Below are 18,200 nucleotides of genomic sequence, written 5' to 3'. Positions count from 1 at the left end.
GTTTGCTTGGGAGCTTTATATTTTTTCCTCCAGATTTACTTTATAATTGGATAGATATAAATTAATGAACAGAAATTAAGCAACTGATACAGGTCACAATTTAGCAGAATCTGATAATATAATTTCAATATTTTTCAAGGTCATCCTTAAGTCTTTCCATCATGGGGCTCATAAAAAAAATCAAGCAACATATGAATACTTCATTTGAATGACATATCAACTATCTGTGACATAATTTCTTCTATAATGCAATTTTGAAGAACCTTCAAGAAACTTTTGTATATTAAAAAAAAAGTGATACTCAAACACTTAGCCCAGTATAAAAGAGCGTTTTTAATTTGTCAGGTGGAGAGTTCTTTTGTTCTTCAATTTTAAGTGCAATGTCAATGAGTTGAAGGAACAAAATCCCCTTGGGAACATAAAGAGGTACAAATACAGGCCACATTGATAAAACAGTGCATCTTTGCTAGACTCTCGGCTTCTAACACGTCAGAAGTGTAGATGCTGAAGAGTATTCTTACATTAATTGCAAGATAAAGTAGAGGAGAAGGTCCTCGGAGGGCGCAACTATGAATGCGCTCACATGGTTGTACAAATCCTGCTTTATGGGTGGATAAAACCAGAAACACATTGAATTTCTTGTCAGTCACCTAGCAGGGCTTAAGAAGGATTTATATTTTCATTATCAAACTTAAGTTAACTGGATAGTCTTCCTTCAGATTCCACACACTCTATATTATTTTGGAAGGCTGATTTGCAAGCATAATTAACCATAAAGGTATAGGTATACATTGGTGGTTCCCTTGACTGTGAACCCAGAGATGAATAATCTTATTCCTCCAGAAACTTCTAAAATTTGATATCTATTTGTGAATGCTAGTAGACAAAACACTTAGAAATTTGAAGTATTTTTATTTCACGTGTTATAAATGACACAATGAAGAAATTTATGTACATAACATCAATATATTTAATGTATTGATAAGGTAAGAAATCTTCATTATCTCCTTCAAAGAGTACAGTCTTAACAGTCAAACAAAAAATCAAATAAAATGAAAGCAAATGCAAATGAGATGGTGTGGTTCATTTGCAAGCATGCCTCTTTTGAGATTCAAGTGCAGATCAGCTTTTGAATGGAAAGAGATTATGCTTCTGTTTCTCACAGAAATGGTTTTTCCTGCAGTTGCTACAATGCAGATGAGAATACTAGCATGTAAGGGACAGTGCTTCCTGTACAGCAGTCAGTGTATTCTCTTAGCGGAAGGAAAGGGAAGCAATTGAAAGCCAGCTTTGCATCTCTGAATAGACAGTTAATGCTTTAAGTGTTCAGAGGAAAAGAGAAGCCCTGTGTAGGAAGGATATGACTTTGGGGTGGGAGAAAAGGAAAAGAAGGGGGAGAGAAAGACAGGAAGGGAGAAGACAGGAGTGAGAGAAAACAATACGCTGGTGACACGAGCTCTGTTGACTTGACATTGAATCCTGGGAAGACAGAATCTCGGCTGAGGAAAAGCTGCAGTCAGAAGGCCAGTGGACATGTCTGTGGGGCATTTCAAACCACACACACACACACACACACACACACACACACACACACACAGACATATATGCGCAAACACGCATGCATACAAAACAGTTGCATAAGCACACTTTCCATTCACTTTTAATCATATTAGGCTCATTTATAATTCTGTGAAAATTAATTAGTCTTTAACTGAGTTAAATTATTTGCAAATTATTGTATTTTTTATGTTTACAAACTTTCAAACAGACAATAACCTTGAATTGATGAGTCACTTTCTCTACATGTTTTTATTTAGTGTGTGTGTGTGTGTGTGTGTGTGTGTGTGTGTGTGTGTGTGTGTATGCTTGTCATCATATAAAATGTGGGATCACAGGATAACTTGTGGAATTTGATTTTCTTAGTCCAACAGGTGCCTTCCAGGTTTTCAGGCTTGGCTACAAGCACCTTTACCCACTGATCCACTTTTTTGGCCCTAAACATATGAATTGGTTGAAGAAGTGATGGTAGCCTTATTATCTTTGCTCTGTACTTAAGAATACACCTATAGCAACTCCACAGACTTTTTTTTTGTAAAGTGGTAGGAATCCAGTTGTCATAAAATAGCACTATAACCATAAATCAGTTTTATAGTCCTACTTGGATGCTATCAAATAGTAAGATGTAATCACAATTTCATGGTAAACTTTGAAATTTATGTCAACCAGAACTCTGCTCAGACCCATTCTTGTTCAGTCTTCAGGTACCAGAGTTGCCCTGTAGCTTGTGACTGAATGTTGTGTCTGGGCACACACGCGCGCACACACACACACACACACACACACACACACAGAGTTTAGAAGGGTGTGCCAGGGATCTAGTACCTCTGATTCTAGTGGGCACTGAAGCAGCATTATATACCCACACAGCTTCACAGAGATCTTAGTAAATATAGTCCTACTGACTCCCGGTTCTCCATGGGGCTCCAAAGTTAGAGATAAAATATAAGCAGTTCTCTCTTGTTGGCTTGCTCCTTTGCATGCACGCGCGCGTGCGCACACATACACACACACACACACACAAGGCATATGAAACCATCTTTGCTCAGGAGGACTACAGAGAAGAGCACTTTATAATGTTAAGTCATTATTAAGTTCAGCTTTGAAGCCAGTTGGGAAAAGAAAGAAATTGCAACAAAGTATTGCATTCGACTCTTGAATTGTTAAGACTCTTGAATTCGACTCTGTGGGTTGTAAGACCCCACGATCCATGCTTTCAAGTTATTTCTGTCTCCAAAGACAGAGAGGCCAACGATTAGCCAATATGGAATGTAATGGTGTATATATGTGGCATACACTCTGAGAGACCAGATGAGGCTCTGTAGAAACAGTTTCACAGACAATTCAAAAGGTTGAGTGTGAGTGTGCCAGACGGGCTGGGGATGACTGTGTGCAATAGCGTGTGCACAATGCATGAAAAGGCTGTTAAAGGGAGGTACACTGTGTGTGCACAGTGTGCACAAAGGCTGTTAAAGGGAAGAACACTGTGGTTTTATTTTTTTAATTTTATTTTTTTTTATTGTGTACAAACAAACTCAGTCTGTTTATTTAAAATGTCAAAAGAGCTGGAAGTTTCATACAAATCCAGAACTTACCAGTACATAAGAAATGTGTACAGCAGATTTTTCATCAACCCCATCTAGAACCTCAAATATCCCTAAGCTCCAGTTTGTGTTGTGTTTTTCACACAAACATAGGCGCCTTTTATGGACTTGTGTGGTATGCAAAGCTTGGATGATATTGAGACCATCCAACACTCCCCTAACCCTGGATGCAGATGCATTCAACCCTGCCTTTCTTTCTTCCTTCCTTCCTTCCTTTCCTCCCTCCCTCCCTCCCTCCCTCCTTCCTTCCTTCCTTTCTTTTTTTTTTTTTATTGATTTAAGTTTTATTGCATTATGATGAGAAAAGATAACCTAATTTCAATTTATCTGAATTTGTTAACATTTAAAAACACATTTTAAGGAAACAGAATTACATCACCTTCTTCTTTCCCTAACACTGTGGTTTTAAAGGTCAAGGCAGTTGACTAACTCCTGTGTAGTTAGAGAACAACGGGAATAAGGATATCCAGATAGGCAAGACAAGGCAAGGCAGAATTAATTCAAAGCTCATATGTGCTGATCTGAAGAGTTTGAACTTTACTCATCTAAAAAGCTAAAGGCGTGGGAGCAGTAGCAACCACCCTAAGGGAGGTAAAAAGAAGCAACTGTGCGGACGCCATTGAGAAATGACAGCTTTCAGTTAGGTGTTGAGACTTCCTAAATGGATCCCGAAGCAGGAGCCGGGCAACCAGATCCCAGAAGGACCTTTCAGATTTCCACGGACCTCTTATGAGGGCCGAACTTTATTTAGGACATTTTGAACTCCCTTGGGTAAGGGACACCTGGCAACACTCACTTGCAATGGATCTCTCTTTCTGAGGAGCAACTTGCTTAACTCACCATTTCGTTTTGGTTTCGCTCCAAGGCTGAGTAGCATTTGTAGGAGGGCCTGTGTTCAACAGGAAGACATTTGCAACACCACGATGAACAAATGCTTACCAGAACAGGCAAGGAATTATTAGAGCATCACCCAAGCTTTGTTTTCCCATTAACAAGCTATGTGTCTGAATCCTCTTAGCAAACACGAAAAGGCTAAGATTTCAGACTCTCGGTGGCTCTGAAACCAAACATTATCCCCAGGCCCGAGGGAAGGCATTTAGACAGACGCTCCAGTCGGGCTCGCCAAATTGCTTGTAAGTAGACAGGTGATGTCAAATGTCAGCTGGGAACGAAACGACTTACTATAAACTCCAGGCATCTCTCACTTCGCTCTCAGGAAATGTAACTTGTATCATATTTCTCTTCCTGGAAGCTGTTCAGCATGGCGGAGGCTTCAGTGATACTGGTAAATACGGAAGTTCTTTATAAACCCTGCCTCACACTTATTCAGAATGGAAGAGTTAATTTGGAAGCCTGTTCCTGATATTTAAAAATAGAATCTTTTTCCATGTGGCCATCCATTTGAAAAGAAAAATAAATAAACAAATGTCAGTCTTGTTAAATATGATCTGGAAAGCCTGCATTAGGTCTACTGAAATAGCACTTTTTAAAAGGCAGCTTTGCTTTAGGCTCTGGGCTAGGAAACTGGCTGAAGAGTTCGCCTTGGGAGCACTTTCTATAATCGACAATTACACCTTTTATTCAAAAGGTGTTGCTGTTTGGACATAAATTACACTTGAAGCTTTTCTAGAAAAAGTATGCTCCCCCTTTTTTCATAAGCAATTAAAAATTTGAAAACATACATATACTTCCTGTTTTTCCTATCTTTCCCCTTGCCTCGAGTCTTTTTTATTATACTTCGAGGAAAGAGGAGAAAAGGAAATAGGAGTTTCTTTTTCTTACTGATCTTTTACTCTGCAGGTTGATTTTATTCTTTACTTTGTGTGTGAGACAGAGATGCTGTGTGCCCCACTGTGGGCTGTGACTTCTTCAAGGATACAGAAAAACCACACCAGCTTGACCTTTCTATCCAATAAAATTACTTAATATACCAAGAGATATAAACTTATGACTTTTCACCATGCTCTTTATTTTCCTCATCAAGAATACATCAAGGCTTGTGATGGAGAATGAATCAATTCATCTTATACTGTTTCCTCCCAGAAAGCAACCATGTCAATAAGTATTTTTGCGTATTTTAGAAAAGTGATTGCTTTTCAATGACATTCTTCCTGAATTTGACAAATGTTTGTGCTCACCCCCTGGAAAGGAGGGAGGAAGTGAAATCTGTCCCCTCGAGGCACTCCACTCGGGTTTCTCATTGGCCAGAGATCCCTTCCAACTTGTTCAGTTGAAACCTTCCATCCCTGTGAAACAAGGTTTCTTCACTTCACTAAGTTAACTTTGTGGGTGGTTAGCAACATTAGACCCTGGTTTGGGAATTCAATGGATGAACGGGGCGGAATAGACATTGATCCGCATGTGGGACAATGACTCGGGATCTCTGCAAAGGGTTCTCCTCTTGATCATTATTCAAAATAGTTATATTTATGATCATTACTTTTACATCGTAAAGAGCTGCTCCTCACCTCTCTGTGCTCTGGCAATCACACAGATCCAGCTCGTGCTTGGCACACTCTCATGGGAGAGAGAAAATGGCCTTCCCGATGCACAGTAGACCTGCCCCAAAGTGGCTTCTTTGTTGTTCCTAGGAGTGTCACAGCTCCCAGGTGGGAAGGACCTCTATCATAAAAAAAAAAAAAAAAAAAAAAAAAAAAAAAAAAAAAAAAAAAAAAGCCACTAATCCTTTGGATTGTTACCTAGTCTAGGCCACCTTGCATGTTTTGTTATCACCAAGACCACAGCTAACTGAACCCTGCTCTTTGGACTGTGTTCAACAAGTTCCTTTATCAGGAACTCATTATCTTTCGAAAACCTAGATCAAGTCTTTGTTCAGGCTCCAGACATTGCTGCCATGTAAGGAAGGGCAGGGGGAGAGGAATTATGTTTATTTTTTTTTTTAAAGAAAAGAATTAACATCTTTTTAGTTAGGTACCAGTCTATTAGTTTCCTCCCTAAGGTGTTAAAATCTCAACCTAGTGGCTTTCTTTTATAAGACACATAGGCACTTCTCAACAAAACTCTTCAATCCCCTTTGTTTTACTGTATAGCTGTGTTGTTACTGTGTAGCTGACTGCCCTAGAGATTTTACTCCCACTTGAAGGCTGAGTTACTATTAAAGAAGTACTTGTTGTACAAAATAAATAAGTAATCTCTAAGGTGTCTAAGGGAAATGTTTATGATTTTACCTTTTTAGTATGACTATGTGTTTTGTGATACTTCCTGGTCTGTGCTCAGATAACAGTAGGGATGGAATGGTAATTATCAACTGCTCAGGGATACCAGGCACCTAGGATGTACAAATGTCACGCTGAATATTTTCCTTGGAGACCAAATACAATTTGTAACTGTTGTTGCTAATATCGTTGTGTTATTGTAAACATTGAAATGAATCTTAAATTCTATAAAACTAATGTTTTATATTAATTTACACACTCTCCAATGCTCAAGAAAAGGACTAGAGACTCCTTTTCTTCATCAGAATTAGAAAAGATTACTTTTAAGTCAAGTCAATAATGATGAGGAGAATCTTATTCATAGCCAAGAGGAAGCAAGCAACTTGAGATCCTGGAAAAAACTGACCTTGGAATAAAAAGTCACGAGTTCAAGTCTCCTCATGATCTCTGCTTGGCAGAGAGATGGAAAGGTAGTCATTTAAGTTCTACAGCTTTGATTTTTCACTTAGGAATGGAGGCATGTAAATTACTGTCAGGATTTCCTTAAGCTTTAAGAGTACAGTATATGTTTCATATATTTTCACAGTTCATGTTTCATAGTTATTATGACTGCAAGAATTTTTTTGGAGGAATACTACTGAATACGTTTTTGTTAAAATCTTCTTGAAATGTCTGTTAATGTTTTCTCTACAGTGGTCTTAAATCACTGTGGGGGTCTTACATTTCTCGTTGGAAGTGACCATTGGATGGGCTAGCCTTGGTTTTTTGTTTGTTGTTTCTTGTTTTTTTGATGAAACTTCAGTATCACCTCGTACTTAATTGTTCCTGCTGTTTTTCAGTTGGATAGACTGTGGTGCAGTTTCCCAAGGTTTAAGCAAGTGAACATAGATTTTAATGGTCATTCATCCCTGAGACAGGATCACAGGCATCGTGGGTTTCTGCAAATGGTACAGGTTACTGTTTCGGTGGCTGTTTAACAGACACAAGTTGGAGAGAGCCCTGTTTTCATGTAAATCATTTTATGGTAGTTGGGAATAGGCAATAAATGTATAAGACATTTGAAAACAGAAGACTGGAAAAATAGGGTAAGGTGGTGTGTTAGGTAGTGACTGGAGCTAGGGCAACCTTTAAGCATCTTAGAGGTCATGACATTTGAACTGAGATATGAATGAGAAGGAGAATTTGTGTGAAAGCAAAGTCTGGGAAGATAGCACTATGAGAAGGCACAGAAGACACCATAGGCAAAGGCTTCAATGACCACAGTGTATTCAAAGAATCAAAATTCAGATTACCGTGGCTGGCCATGGCTGCCTCACAGAATCTGGTATAGAAGACAATGTGTCCGAGGCAGGACTGAGTCAACTTCTGGACCCACATCATAAAGTTGCCCTTTACTCTGCAAACTTGTTCTAAAAGCAGATGTGTTCTAAAAGCTTTATGCAGCAAAGATATCTTGTCTGTTTTTTTTTTTTAAAGTTTATTCTAGCTACCATGTGCAAGCCAGACTGAAAAAGATAGGGGAGTGTATTGTCATGATAGTGGAACAAGAATCCATTGGAGAGATGGTGACCACTTGGACTCAGGCAAGGATCATGCAGATGGAGAAGAGCTTCAAACTGTGGTCTGTTATAGTGGTGGAAGAAGTGAGATTTGCCAGTGGATTGGGCTGAAAATGAAGGAAAGACAAGAATTAAGCTGATTTCTAGGGATTACTGGAACAGCTCTCTTTCTCTCTCTCCCTCCCTCCCTCTTTCTCTCCCTTTCTCCCTCCTGTCCCTCCCTTTCCTTCCCTTTCTTTCCTTCTCTCTGTCCATCCCTCTCTTTCCTTCACTTCCTCCCTTTTCTTCCCCCTCCCTTCTTTTTTCTCCCTCCCTCCATGCCCATCTTGCCCTCCCCTCCATCCTTCGTGGTGACATTTTGAGTGCGCAGATCTGATAATAATGATGTGTCATTTTGGTCTGGCTAACTCGGGGGTATTTTTGGACTCCACTTTGTTCTTCCTTCTGTGTTCTCTTTAAATTTTCCTTCTTTCAAAATAATCCCTGCAGACCTTGGCTCTGTGCTTTCCAAAGTAAGAAATGATTATTAGATAACCTGGTAACAACATGTGACTGGTTTTCAAAGATTAATGCTGAGTAAGGCCTAGTGTTAACAGAGCTTGTGTTTTATAAACATAAGCGTTATCCAGGGAGGAAGAGAAGCCTAGCAGTGGATGCTAGGTGCTTGGGCTTCCTGGGAAAGCAATGAAGAGAAGCCTATCAGTGGATGCTAGGTGCTTGGGCTTCCTGGGAAAACAATGCTTAATAAGAGGGGATGCTGACATCTTCCAACACTTTTTGACCTTGTATCACACCTCTAAATGACTTTGGATGTACAATTCTATTTCACAGTAATTAAAGTTACACAGTGATCAAAACCATCCTCTCTATGTCTTGCTAAGAGCTTTCCTACAATACACAAACTATCTAAAACTATTATCTTATTTGTATTTCCTAATGGTTTTAAATCCATTTTACCTAGCAAGAAATCTCATTAATTAGGAAGGGAAAAAAATTCACTGGAGAACCTACTTGATGTAAAATTTAGATATATTCTAGTCTAGTGTTCTGAATAATGAATTCTTTCATGGGTACATAAAACGCTATTTTTTAGAGGCAGTTTCATGTCTTGGGCTTTCTGGGAAAGCAATGAAGAGAAGCCTAGCAGTGGATGCTAGGTGCTTGGGCTTCCTGGGAAAACAATGCTTAATAAGAGGGGATGCTGACATCTTCCAACACTTTTTGACCTTGTATCACACCTCTAAATGACTTAGTGTTCTTACTACATGTTTACTACATGTTTATTGAAGATTTTCCCACCTTTTTGATGCTTCGATGGTTTTAATTCATATGTAAAGCACAAATTAAAAACTTTAGTGACTTACTTTTTGCCCACTATAATAGAAAAAATGTTTTTATTATTCTACTTATCAGTTCAAATAACTTGCCTCTGAACTTACATATCATTACACCTAGCATTTGGATAATTAGAAAGAGGTAAAAGCATAAGCTATTTTATCTCTCTATTGGCTAGGCCTCTGAAGAAAACAAGTTAACTTACAGTAGGTCATTTTAAATAAGGCTTAGTGTTATTTTTTTTCCAAATGGAAAGAGTTGTGGTTTTATTTGTTTTGTTTTTTCCAAAATAGGGTATCTCTATATAACCCTGGCTGTTCTGGAACTCACTCTGTAGACCAGGCCAGCCTTGAACTCACAGATTCAGTGGGGCACCACACGCAGCCCAGTTGTGTTTTTTAAATGATCATTAATAGAAGTCATGCTCTTTTAAAAACTGACTAAATATAGAAAATGCAATGATAAAAATAAATCTTTCTCAAAGAATACTGTAATATTCAGATTTTTTGAAAAGGTATCTTCTTGCTGGTATCAACCCCCCACTGATACAAGTACTCATATTTGATGACATTTTCCATCCTCACTGGTCACTTCAAGGAGGTGAGTACTGGATCCTCTAGCTCCTCCCCTACAGCTTCAATTCATTTCTTTCTTCTGTATGATTGAATTGGGGCAGCTGTGTGGAGAACATCAGAGAAGAGATGAAAACTAAGAGATTTTTGCAACACTGAAGTAAACAACAAGTTCAAAGTCATTTAAGATGTGTGAATCATGAGACTTCAGAGACACTCTGGCTCTGGATTCTACCTCAGCAGCCAAAACAAAGGGGGCACCATGGTAGCTGTTTCCTTTCACACCTCTGGATTATTCAGAATAACATTAAGTTCACTCTCTATGACTATTAGTCATTTAAATTACTGATTTTATATCTATCATTGTTAATTTGATATGTGTGTGCTCTCACCTGTCCATAAATATTTAGGTAATGCAAATGAACATGAAGAACCTGGGCATAGGAAATACATGGTGGATTAAATTCAAAATTCCATTGAGCCCTCAAGTGTAGGTTAATATTAATGCATGGGAGTAAAATTCATATTGAGAATATTGAACTAAAAGCAGTGAATATAAAATAGGAGTAGAGGCATAAAATGTGCTGTAGATAATTTATAGCATAGTCTATATATATTCATTTGCATAGAGCTTAACAATATTTGTCTTAATGGGAATATCACTGAATAAGCAGTGAGTAGGATTTCTTATAGGAAGTTACACTCCATTCAGAAACATTCAGGCTGGATATCTTGGACAGAGCAAGCTATCATTATATCTCTCTGGTAGCATACAAGTAATCTAATATGGCCTCTTTTATAATAGAAACTTTGGCAAGGCCTAGAGAAATTATCCTGTGTCACATCAAGTGTTTGTGTGTGTGTCCTATAAGCAAGAAGCCAAGTTGGTAGAGGCAAATATAGTTTTTAACGTCTTACTTTTAAATACACAAATTTTTCTTTAAAGCTTACTTTCTGAAGGCAAACAAAGCAAAACAAGAAGAACAAATATTTGTTTTTGCTTGAAATCAGCTCTTGAAAGATGATTATAAATGTCTGAAAGGGAAATATGATAATTATAATGATCTTCACGCACTAGGAATGCACATCAGAGACACTTCTTCATTCTATGTTTTGAGAGTATAATTATTACATGTTAATCATGGTAATTAGTTATTTTTGACATAACAGAAACTTTAAGATATAAACACATTTTAAACTTTAAAATTAGATTATGTTACTGAAAAGAATTATGTTGAACTTTTATGGATGAACTATTAGAGTTTTACCCTAAAATTAAGCTTGCCTTTACCTGTTTTGTTTCTTATTCACTTATTTCTTTAATGCAAAGTCATCAGGTGACCTGTCAAAATGCTGATAGACCTTGTGGTAAATATAATAAATTCCATGTTGAATAATGAATTATGGCGACTATAATAAATTCCATGTGTTTATCTAATACCCTCTGAGCACATCCCTGAGCAGATATGAATGGTTCTAACTCAGCCCCAGACACCCTCTGTCTCTTGCTTCCTAAGTACTGGGATAACAGATTCAAAACATCATGCCTGCCTTTAAGGTGGATGTTGAGATTGAGTTCATGTCCTCTTGCATGGGTGCCAACCACATCACTTACTGAGCTATCTGTCCCGCCCTTCTTTATTTTTATGTCTTTTATTTTCTTATGTTTAAAATACATAGATATAAATACATATGTGTACATATATCGATAATGATAAATCACTGCTGATAGGTGCATAAAGTATAAAGTTGCATTCTGTATGAAAAATTAACACCATGTAAAGAAGAAGAAATGATTATATCAGAGCAAAGTTTATGTATAATATTATATATATAATTGAAAAGTAAATTATCATTAATCTAAACTGAAAGGCTGTAAATCTATAATGTTAGGTATACTATATGAGGAATCAGTAAGAAAGCAATACAAACAATACATTTTAAAAAGCAGGAAAGTGGCACTATAGAATAAGCACTTAACACAAATAGTAATGGGTGGATAAAGACCAGAAAGTAAGTGGAAAACAAACAGCAAATGATAAGTACAACTTCAATCTTAGTTATAAATATATTAATTGTAAATATTCACAAAGGCAAATAATTGTTCAAATGGATAAAAAGCATCATATATCTATATATTATCTAAAATAGGCATACTTAATATTTCAAATTTTAGTAAAAATAATTCATTAAAAGCAAAAGAAGTATGCCATTCAATCTACATTGAAATGCTCTAATAGCTATACAAATGTAATTTATCATTTTATAATCTTAGTCCATCAAAAGGAGATAGCAATGATCGATATATATGTACCCAACAACACAACCCTAAAACCCACAAACACTGACAAGGTTGAAGACAGGAATAAATAATTTAATAAAAATTATGGAAAACTTCAATATCAGATGTAAAGATTAAAAGACCATTAGGTAGAAAATTCTCAAGGAAAATGTGCTGCCTCTGTGCTAGCATGATCTAATAGGTACTGGAGGACATTTCTTCCTGAAGTAGCAGAACACGAGTGCTTCTCAAATATGCATGGAACATTGTCCAGAACAGGCCATAAAATATGCTTTAAAAATTCAAGTCTTTCATATATGCATTAAATATGTTTCCAACCATAATTGACCCAAATTAGAAAGTAGCAAAACATACTTCAATGTGTTCAATGTAAACAAGCCTAGAGATGCAGTTGGCAGTGATCTAGGGTCTGCGACATTGAGGAAAGGCATTTTTAAGATATCTCACACTACACACTCATGGCTATGTTCCCTTTGACAGCTCATGGAATAATCTCCAACAGCTACCATCTTGCTTTTGCTGTTAATAGGAATTTTTAATTCATTTTACTTTTCAGCATTAGGTTTTTCATTCATATCATGTTTGTCTGATTTTAGCACCCTTAACAGCCTCCTAATCTGAAGTGGGGGAGCTTCTTTTTGTCATCTTTTAAAGTTTTACAGTATTCTATACCAGATAAGAATTCAGCCAATGTTGGTATAATTCCAGGAGTACTAACTCCAGGTCACTGTACTGGCTTTGTTCTGCTTGTCTCTCATTAGTCTATTTATGAAAAGTATGATTCATTGTCAAAATTTAAAACTTGAACCTTTTTAGGTAAAACCGTAGACTTTTGGCTTCTTTGGAAAATGTGAATGATCTGGCCACACTGAGTCTATGATCCCATATGGTACCAGCTGGCTGGCACAAAATAACAGCTGTCCCTGTAGATGGACTGGGCTCTGTTGCCCGCCCGCAGTCCTCACATATGTCCTCTACACAAGGACCCATGCCACTTACTATTGTTAACTTGCCACTCTGTTTTTCATATAGAAGTATAAGAGGCATGTGAGGAAGTGAATATATTTTTATATGCATAGCTATATCAAAATGGGGGAAAGCAAGATTGGGGCCATGTTTTTATCTGCAAAGCTGACAAGCTCAGTTCATTTACTGATATGATTACATTTATTATCTATCTTTTGCAGTCACTACTGTAATTACTAAGGACAAATAGGTAAGGGGGTTTGTCATGAGCACCCAGAGTTTACATTCCAACCATCCTGTACCCGTAGTGCTATACATTTTGGTTTATATGAACAGCAACAACAAAAGATACCAGCAGTCTTAAGACCTTCACAAAGAGTGAGGAGGGTAGGTGTGAAGAGGGCAGTGGGCTACTTGATTGGAATAATGTTAGAATTCAGGAGTCAGTGATAAGGTCTGAAGGGATGGCAAAGATGTAGATATTTGGAGTGTTCGTTTAAATAGTTTGCTCGGTTAATGAGAAGCTACCAGTTAAACAGCCAGATCAAAAGAAATCTGATTTATAAAGAGAAGGCATATTTTTGTAAGGCAAGATTACAAGACCATTTGAAGAGGATATATTAAAGATTTGCTCTTGAATAGAAAAATCACAATATGCTCTAGAAGAGAAAAAGCAATTGGAATATGTTCCTAACGGAGCAACAATTAAGAGCCGGACCTTCAGTGTTGTAGGTGGGGAACATTAGGGAGAGATGGATCTGCCTCAACAGATTCCTGAACCATGCAGGTTAAGAGGAATCTGACTATGCAGAAACCAGTGAGGGAAGAATGTGTAGGTGTCCACATATGTTTTTGTGTGTGGGTGTACAAATACTCCTGTGTGTGTGTGTGTGTGTGTGTGTGTGTGTGTGTGTGTACATGTGTGTCAGATGAGCATGAGAGTATAAATCCCCAAGTGACCAACTTACTACCTTCTTTATCCAACTACACAAGAGGTGGGGGGTCTTAGAAGCTAAAGAATTTGAACAATAAACACTGCAGACTAAGCTTAGCAAGAGAGTAAACACAAGAATGAGCCAGGACACCAAAAATTGGGGCAAAAGCAAAATTCTCTAGTGAATGTGAGACTCCCACATTATGCTCCCTCACCACCCCATTTCCACACTTGCAGAATGCTTATGGTCAGGTGAATATCATTTACCATGTGTAAAACAAAAGTATTCTCTTTGGGAAAAAGGGACTATATCTAGAGAAATAATAATTAAATGTTAACATTTGAAGAGTCCTCAGAGAGACCACATGCTGTGGTTAAACATGTTGTGCAGTAAAGCATCCCATTGACTCACCATGCCAACAAAGACAGTGTTTCTCATCACAGTCATTCTTCATGTGAATGGCTAGCACACCGCACCAGAAATTCAATAGCTTCATAGCTTCCTGTATGGATCAGAGGGAAAATTACTAGAGAAAACTAACCCAGACAAAGTAGGGATATTCAAAGATGCAGGAGTTAACCATGTACCTAGAAAATGACTTTTTAAAGATGAAGAATAAAAGAAAATAGCAAGGGAATATATGTATGTATGTGTGTATGTGTGTATGTGCGTGTGTATAAATTCTTGCTAATATACAGTCCTCTTTGAAAGCTGTAAGTCTACAGTCATGTGATCCTGACTGAGCACAGTTGATGTTGTCTGAAGAGGTATACAGTAAGAAAGAATGATGTCCAATATAATAGCACTGTCAACACCCCAAATGTTACCTTGGGTTAACATTTAGATTCTAAGAGCTTCATGGTAGAGAGTTGGAAAGAGAGGTAGGATATTGGAAACAAAATGGAATTTCAAGCTATCATTACATGTAGTAAGGGAATAACATAGGGCTTGGAATTTTCTTCAACAGTAGGTTTTCCATAACTACCTTCAGGTTTCTATTTAGAAGTATGCTTGGTGTTGTTGCTTTAACCCACAAGTACCTACCTTTAAGTCTTAAACATTTTTTCTATTATGTTTAACTAAGCAACACTACTTAGAACAATACAGTAATTGTCCCCAGCGATTTAGTAAAATTTTATTTGATATTGTAGAAATCCTAGAAGATAAATTATCTCATTATTAGTACTTACTTGGATGGAATTGATGGAAAAATGTTCTCTTATAATTTTTAGTAGAGCTGAGTGTAATATTCAATGCTAGTATTATTAAGCGCATAGTGCTTTACTTTTATAGTCTAAGTACAAGTTTTGTTTGTCCTTCAGTGATATACTTCCTTACTTGAGAAAAAAATAAAGAAATGAGAAGCAACTTCATTTCAAGATTGCAGAGTTTCATTCAACAATGCAGAATTCTGACATCCAATGAAAAGAAATAAACACTTTACCCATTACCTTAAGAAACTGATATTCAGGATATGTGGCTATGTATATTGTGATTTTTTTGTTTGTTTCCTTATGTTTTTACCAAGACCAGTATCTTGACATTGAGATTGACATAGAATGAAACTGGAACCATTCTTTGGCTTCTACTATCTACAAAGACTACTTTTTCTAGTTGAGTGATAATGCAGCTAAGTCATAATTTATTGTCATAGCTTACTGGAAATCAATATTAGGAATTCATTTGAATGGCTTAAATATGGTAAAATTTCTTCAGAAAATATTCCTTGATTTATAATCTTTTTAATAAAGTTCTTCCCACTTTTTTTCTACCAAAACCACAAAGGAAGCTCACTTTTATTCTTTCTAAATCACTGCTGTTCACCCAAAATCAGTTAGTTCTGAGACTCTTTTGTGTACGGTAACCTACCCACTTGTATATATATATCCCAAGCTTTAAGAACACCTAACCTACCCACTTGTATATATATATCCCAAGCTTTAAGAACACCATATCAGACAATTACAAAAGAGGGAGAATGAGAATTAAAATTACATAGAAAATGTAGACCTAGTTGTTTCCATATTTCTAACAACAAAAAACATGAATAATAAATTATAAACCCGTTGGGAGTAGCTATGATTGAGAGATTGAATCTCACAGAGCTTTTATACTTGCATTTCTTCCCTGGCCACCGTCAGTCTTCCCACAACCCTTATTTGCTTTCTTCCTATAGAAAGATATTTCCCAAAGGCCTTCCAGAAGAATACTCTGTAGCCGTCATGTTTCGGGTACGAAGAAGCACCAAAAAGGAGCGGTGGTTTTTATTGAGGATTTTAAACCAGCAGAATATGCCCCAGGTAAGCTAGCAATTGATTTGATTAGGTCAGATGACTCTCTGTTCTGTGTACACAAATCTGGAGGTAGGTGTAGTACCCAAATATTGTGCTGTTTAGGGGAATTGTCAATAGAAAGCTATAAACATTGTTAAATAGGATAGCCTTGATGATACATATGATGTGAGAATCTGGTGAGTGAGAGGTTGATGTTTTGATTTGTCTTAAAGATTCATTTACTTTTATTTTATGTGCATAAATGTTTACCTTTCTATTTTATGTACATAAATGTTTATGTGCATAAATGTTTGCCTGTATGTATGTATATATAGTGTATACACTACATATATGTATCCATATGTATAGTGTATACACTGTGTTTGTCTGATGACCAGAGAGGTCAAAAAACAGCTCTGGATCCACAGGAACTGCAGTTACAATTTTTTGCCACCAAGTGGGTGCTGAGAATTGAAGCCAGCTCCTCTGCCAGAACAGCCCTTGCTTTTATCACTGAGCCGCACTCCAAACTCCACCCCCTTTTTAAACTTAGAAATTAAGATTTTATTTGAAGACAATGTAGGTGCTTTGCTTTCCTTCTGCAGATGCTTTATTGACTAGCTTGAGCTCATTCATTAAACTCACATCCTCTCATATGTATTATTCTTAAAGAGATTTATTTCTTTACTTAAAGTTCCTTTGTCAATTAAAAGCTGATATTTCAATATTGGATTCCAATATGGACCACATGCTTCATGCTAGAAAGTGATGAGAAGAAGAAAATTTAGGGCTGTGGCAATGACTCAGTGTGGAAAGCATTCATCACACAAAACTGTGGATTGGAGTTCAGATCCCCAGCACAAGCATAAGTGCCAAGCGGAAGCGGGGACCCACCTGGTGGTCTAGCACTCACAAAGTGGGAGATGGGATCATCGGAGCAAGTTAGTTAGCAAGACTCATCAAATCAATGAGCTCGTGGTTCAAAGGCGAGACTTGGAGTGCACATACATATGTACGGATGTACGTACATACACACAGGCAAACATTTATGCTCATAAAATAAAAGTAAATAAATCTTTAAGACAAAGGAAAAGCAAATCTCTTATTCACCAGATCTCAAATAATGTATATCATCAAGGCTATCCTACTTGGGGAAGATATACACCCAATGGTAATTGGCTCCCGTATTCTTGTGCACAAATGTGCATTATACCTGTACACACATGCACACACACACACACATACACACCCATACACACTCACACATGTACTCCACATATAGGAACACATATACCCAAACATATCACACACATACACATATGCACACACATACACATTCATGTGTCCTCCACATATAGGAACACATATACCCGAGCATACCATACACACAAACACATGCCAAAAAAAAGTAGAGATTTTAAAAAGGAGAATTCTTGTTCTTATGGAGCAGGAAGTCTAGTGGGAGAACATTTATGAGAACATGGACAGCATAGTTATGCTAATGGGAGATGGATGATGGGAGCTGTCTGAGCATAGAAAAGAGAGACCACCAATATATACAGTATGGAGAATCCAGGAGACCTTGTGGGAATGACAGTGGAGATGAAGCAGCAGTGCAAGCACTCTACAGACCTCAAAATTACTTAGCATCACACATTCGTGCTCTCCTCTATACATAACCATTGAACACCTTTAGCTTTGCATGACCTCCTCACTCTTAATATAGTCACCAGCTTATGATGGGATGACCATTTGAACTGAAAATGGATGTCATCTAGGAAATATCTTCTCCTTGCCATGAAAGTTATGAGTATTCTTTTCTTTTCTTTTTTTCTCTTTTCTTTTTCTTTTTCTTTTTCTTTTCTTTCTTTTCTTTTTTTTTTTTTTTTTTTTTTTTTTTTTTTTTTTTTTTTTTTTTTTT

General features: G+C 37.1%; 1 protein-coding gene and 1 non-coding gene across 3 annotated transcripts in view; both read left to right on the top strand.

Annotated features, from left to right (window-relative positions):
* Positions 1-18,200, top strand: part of Col19a1 (collagen type XIX alpha 1 chain) — a 329,256-nt gene that overhangs the window by 33,964 nt on the left and 277,092 nt on the right. For both annotated transcript variants that reach the window (XM_031367064.1, XM_031367063.1), the window contains exon 5: positions 16,183-16,306. In XM_031367064.1, the coding sequence (XP_031222924.1) occupies positions 16,183-16,306 (124 nt within the window). The remainder of the gene's footprint in view (positions 1-16,182; positions 16,307-18,200) is intronic.
* Positions 5,629-5,765, top strand: LOC116089588. The gene has a single exon (XR_004118373.1). It is a non-coding gene; the product is annotated as a small nucleolar RNA SNORA64/SNORA10 family (small nucleolar RNA).

The sequence above is a fragment of the Mastomys coucha genome, unplaced genomic scaffold, assembly GCF_008632895.1.
Source record: "Mastomys coucha isolate ucsf_1 unplaced genomic scaffold, UCSF_Mcou_1 pScaffold14, whole genome shotgun sequence".
NCBI lineage: Eukaryota > Metazoa > Chordata > Mammalia > Rodentia > Muridae > Mastomys > Mastomys coucha.
This window is presented reverse-complemented; position numbering and strand designations above follow the sequence as displayed.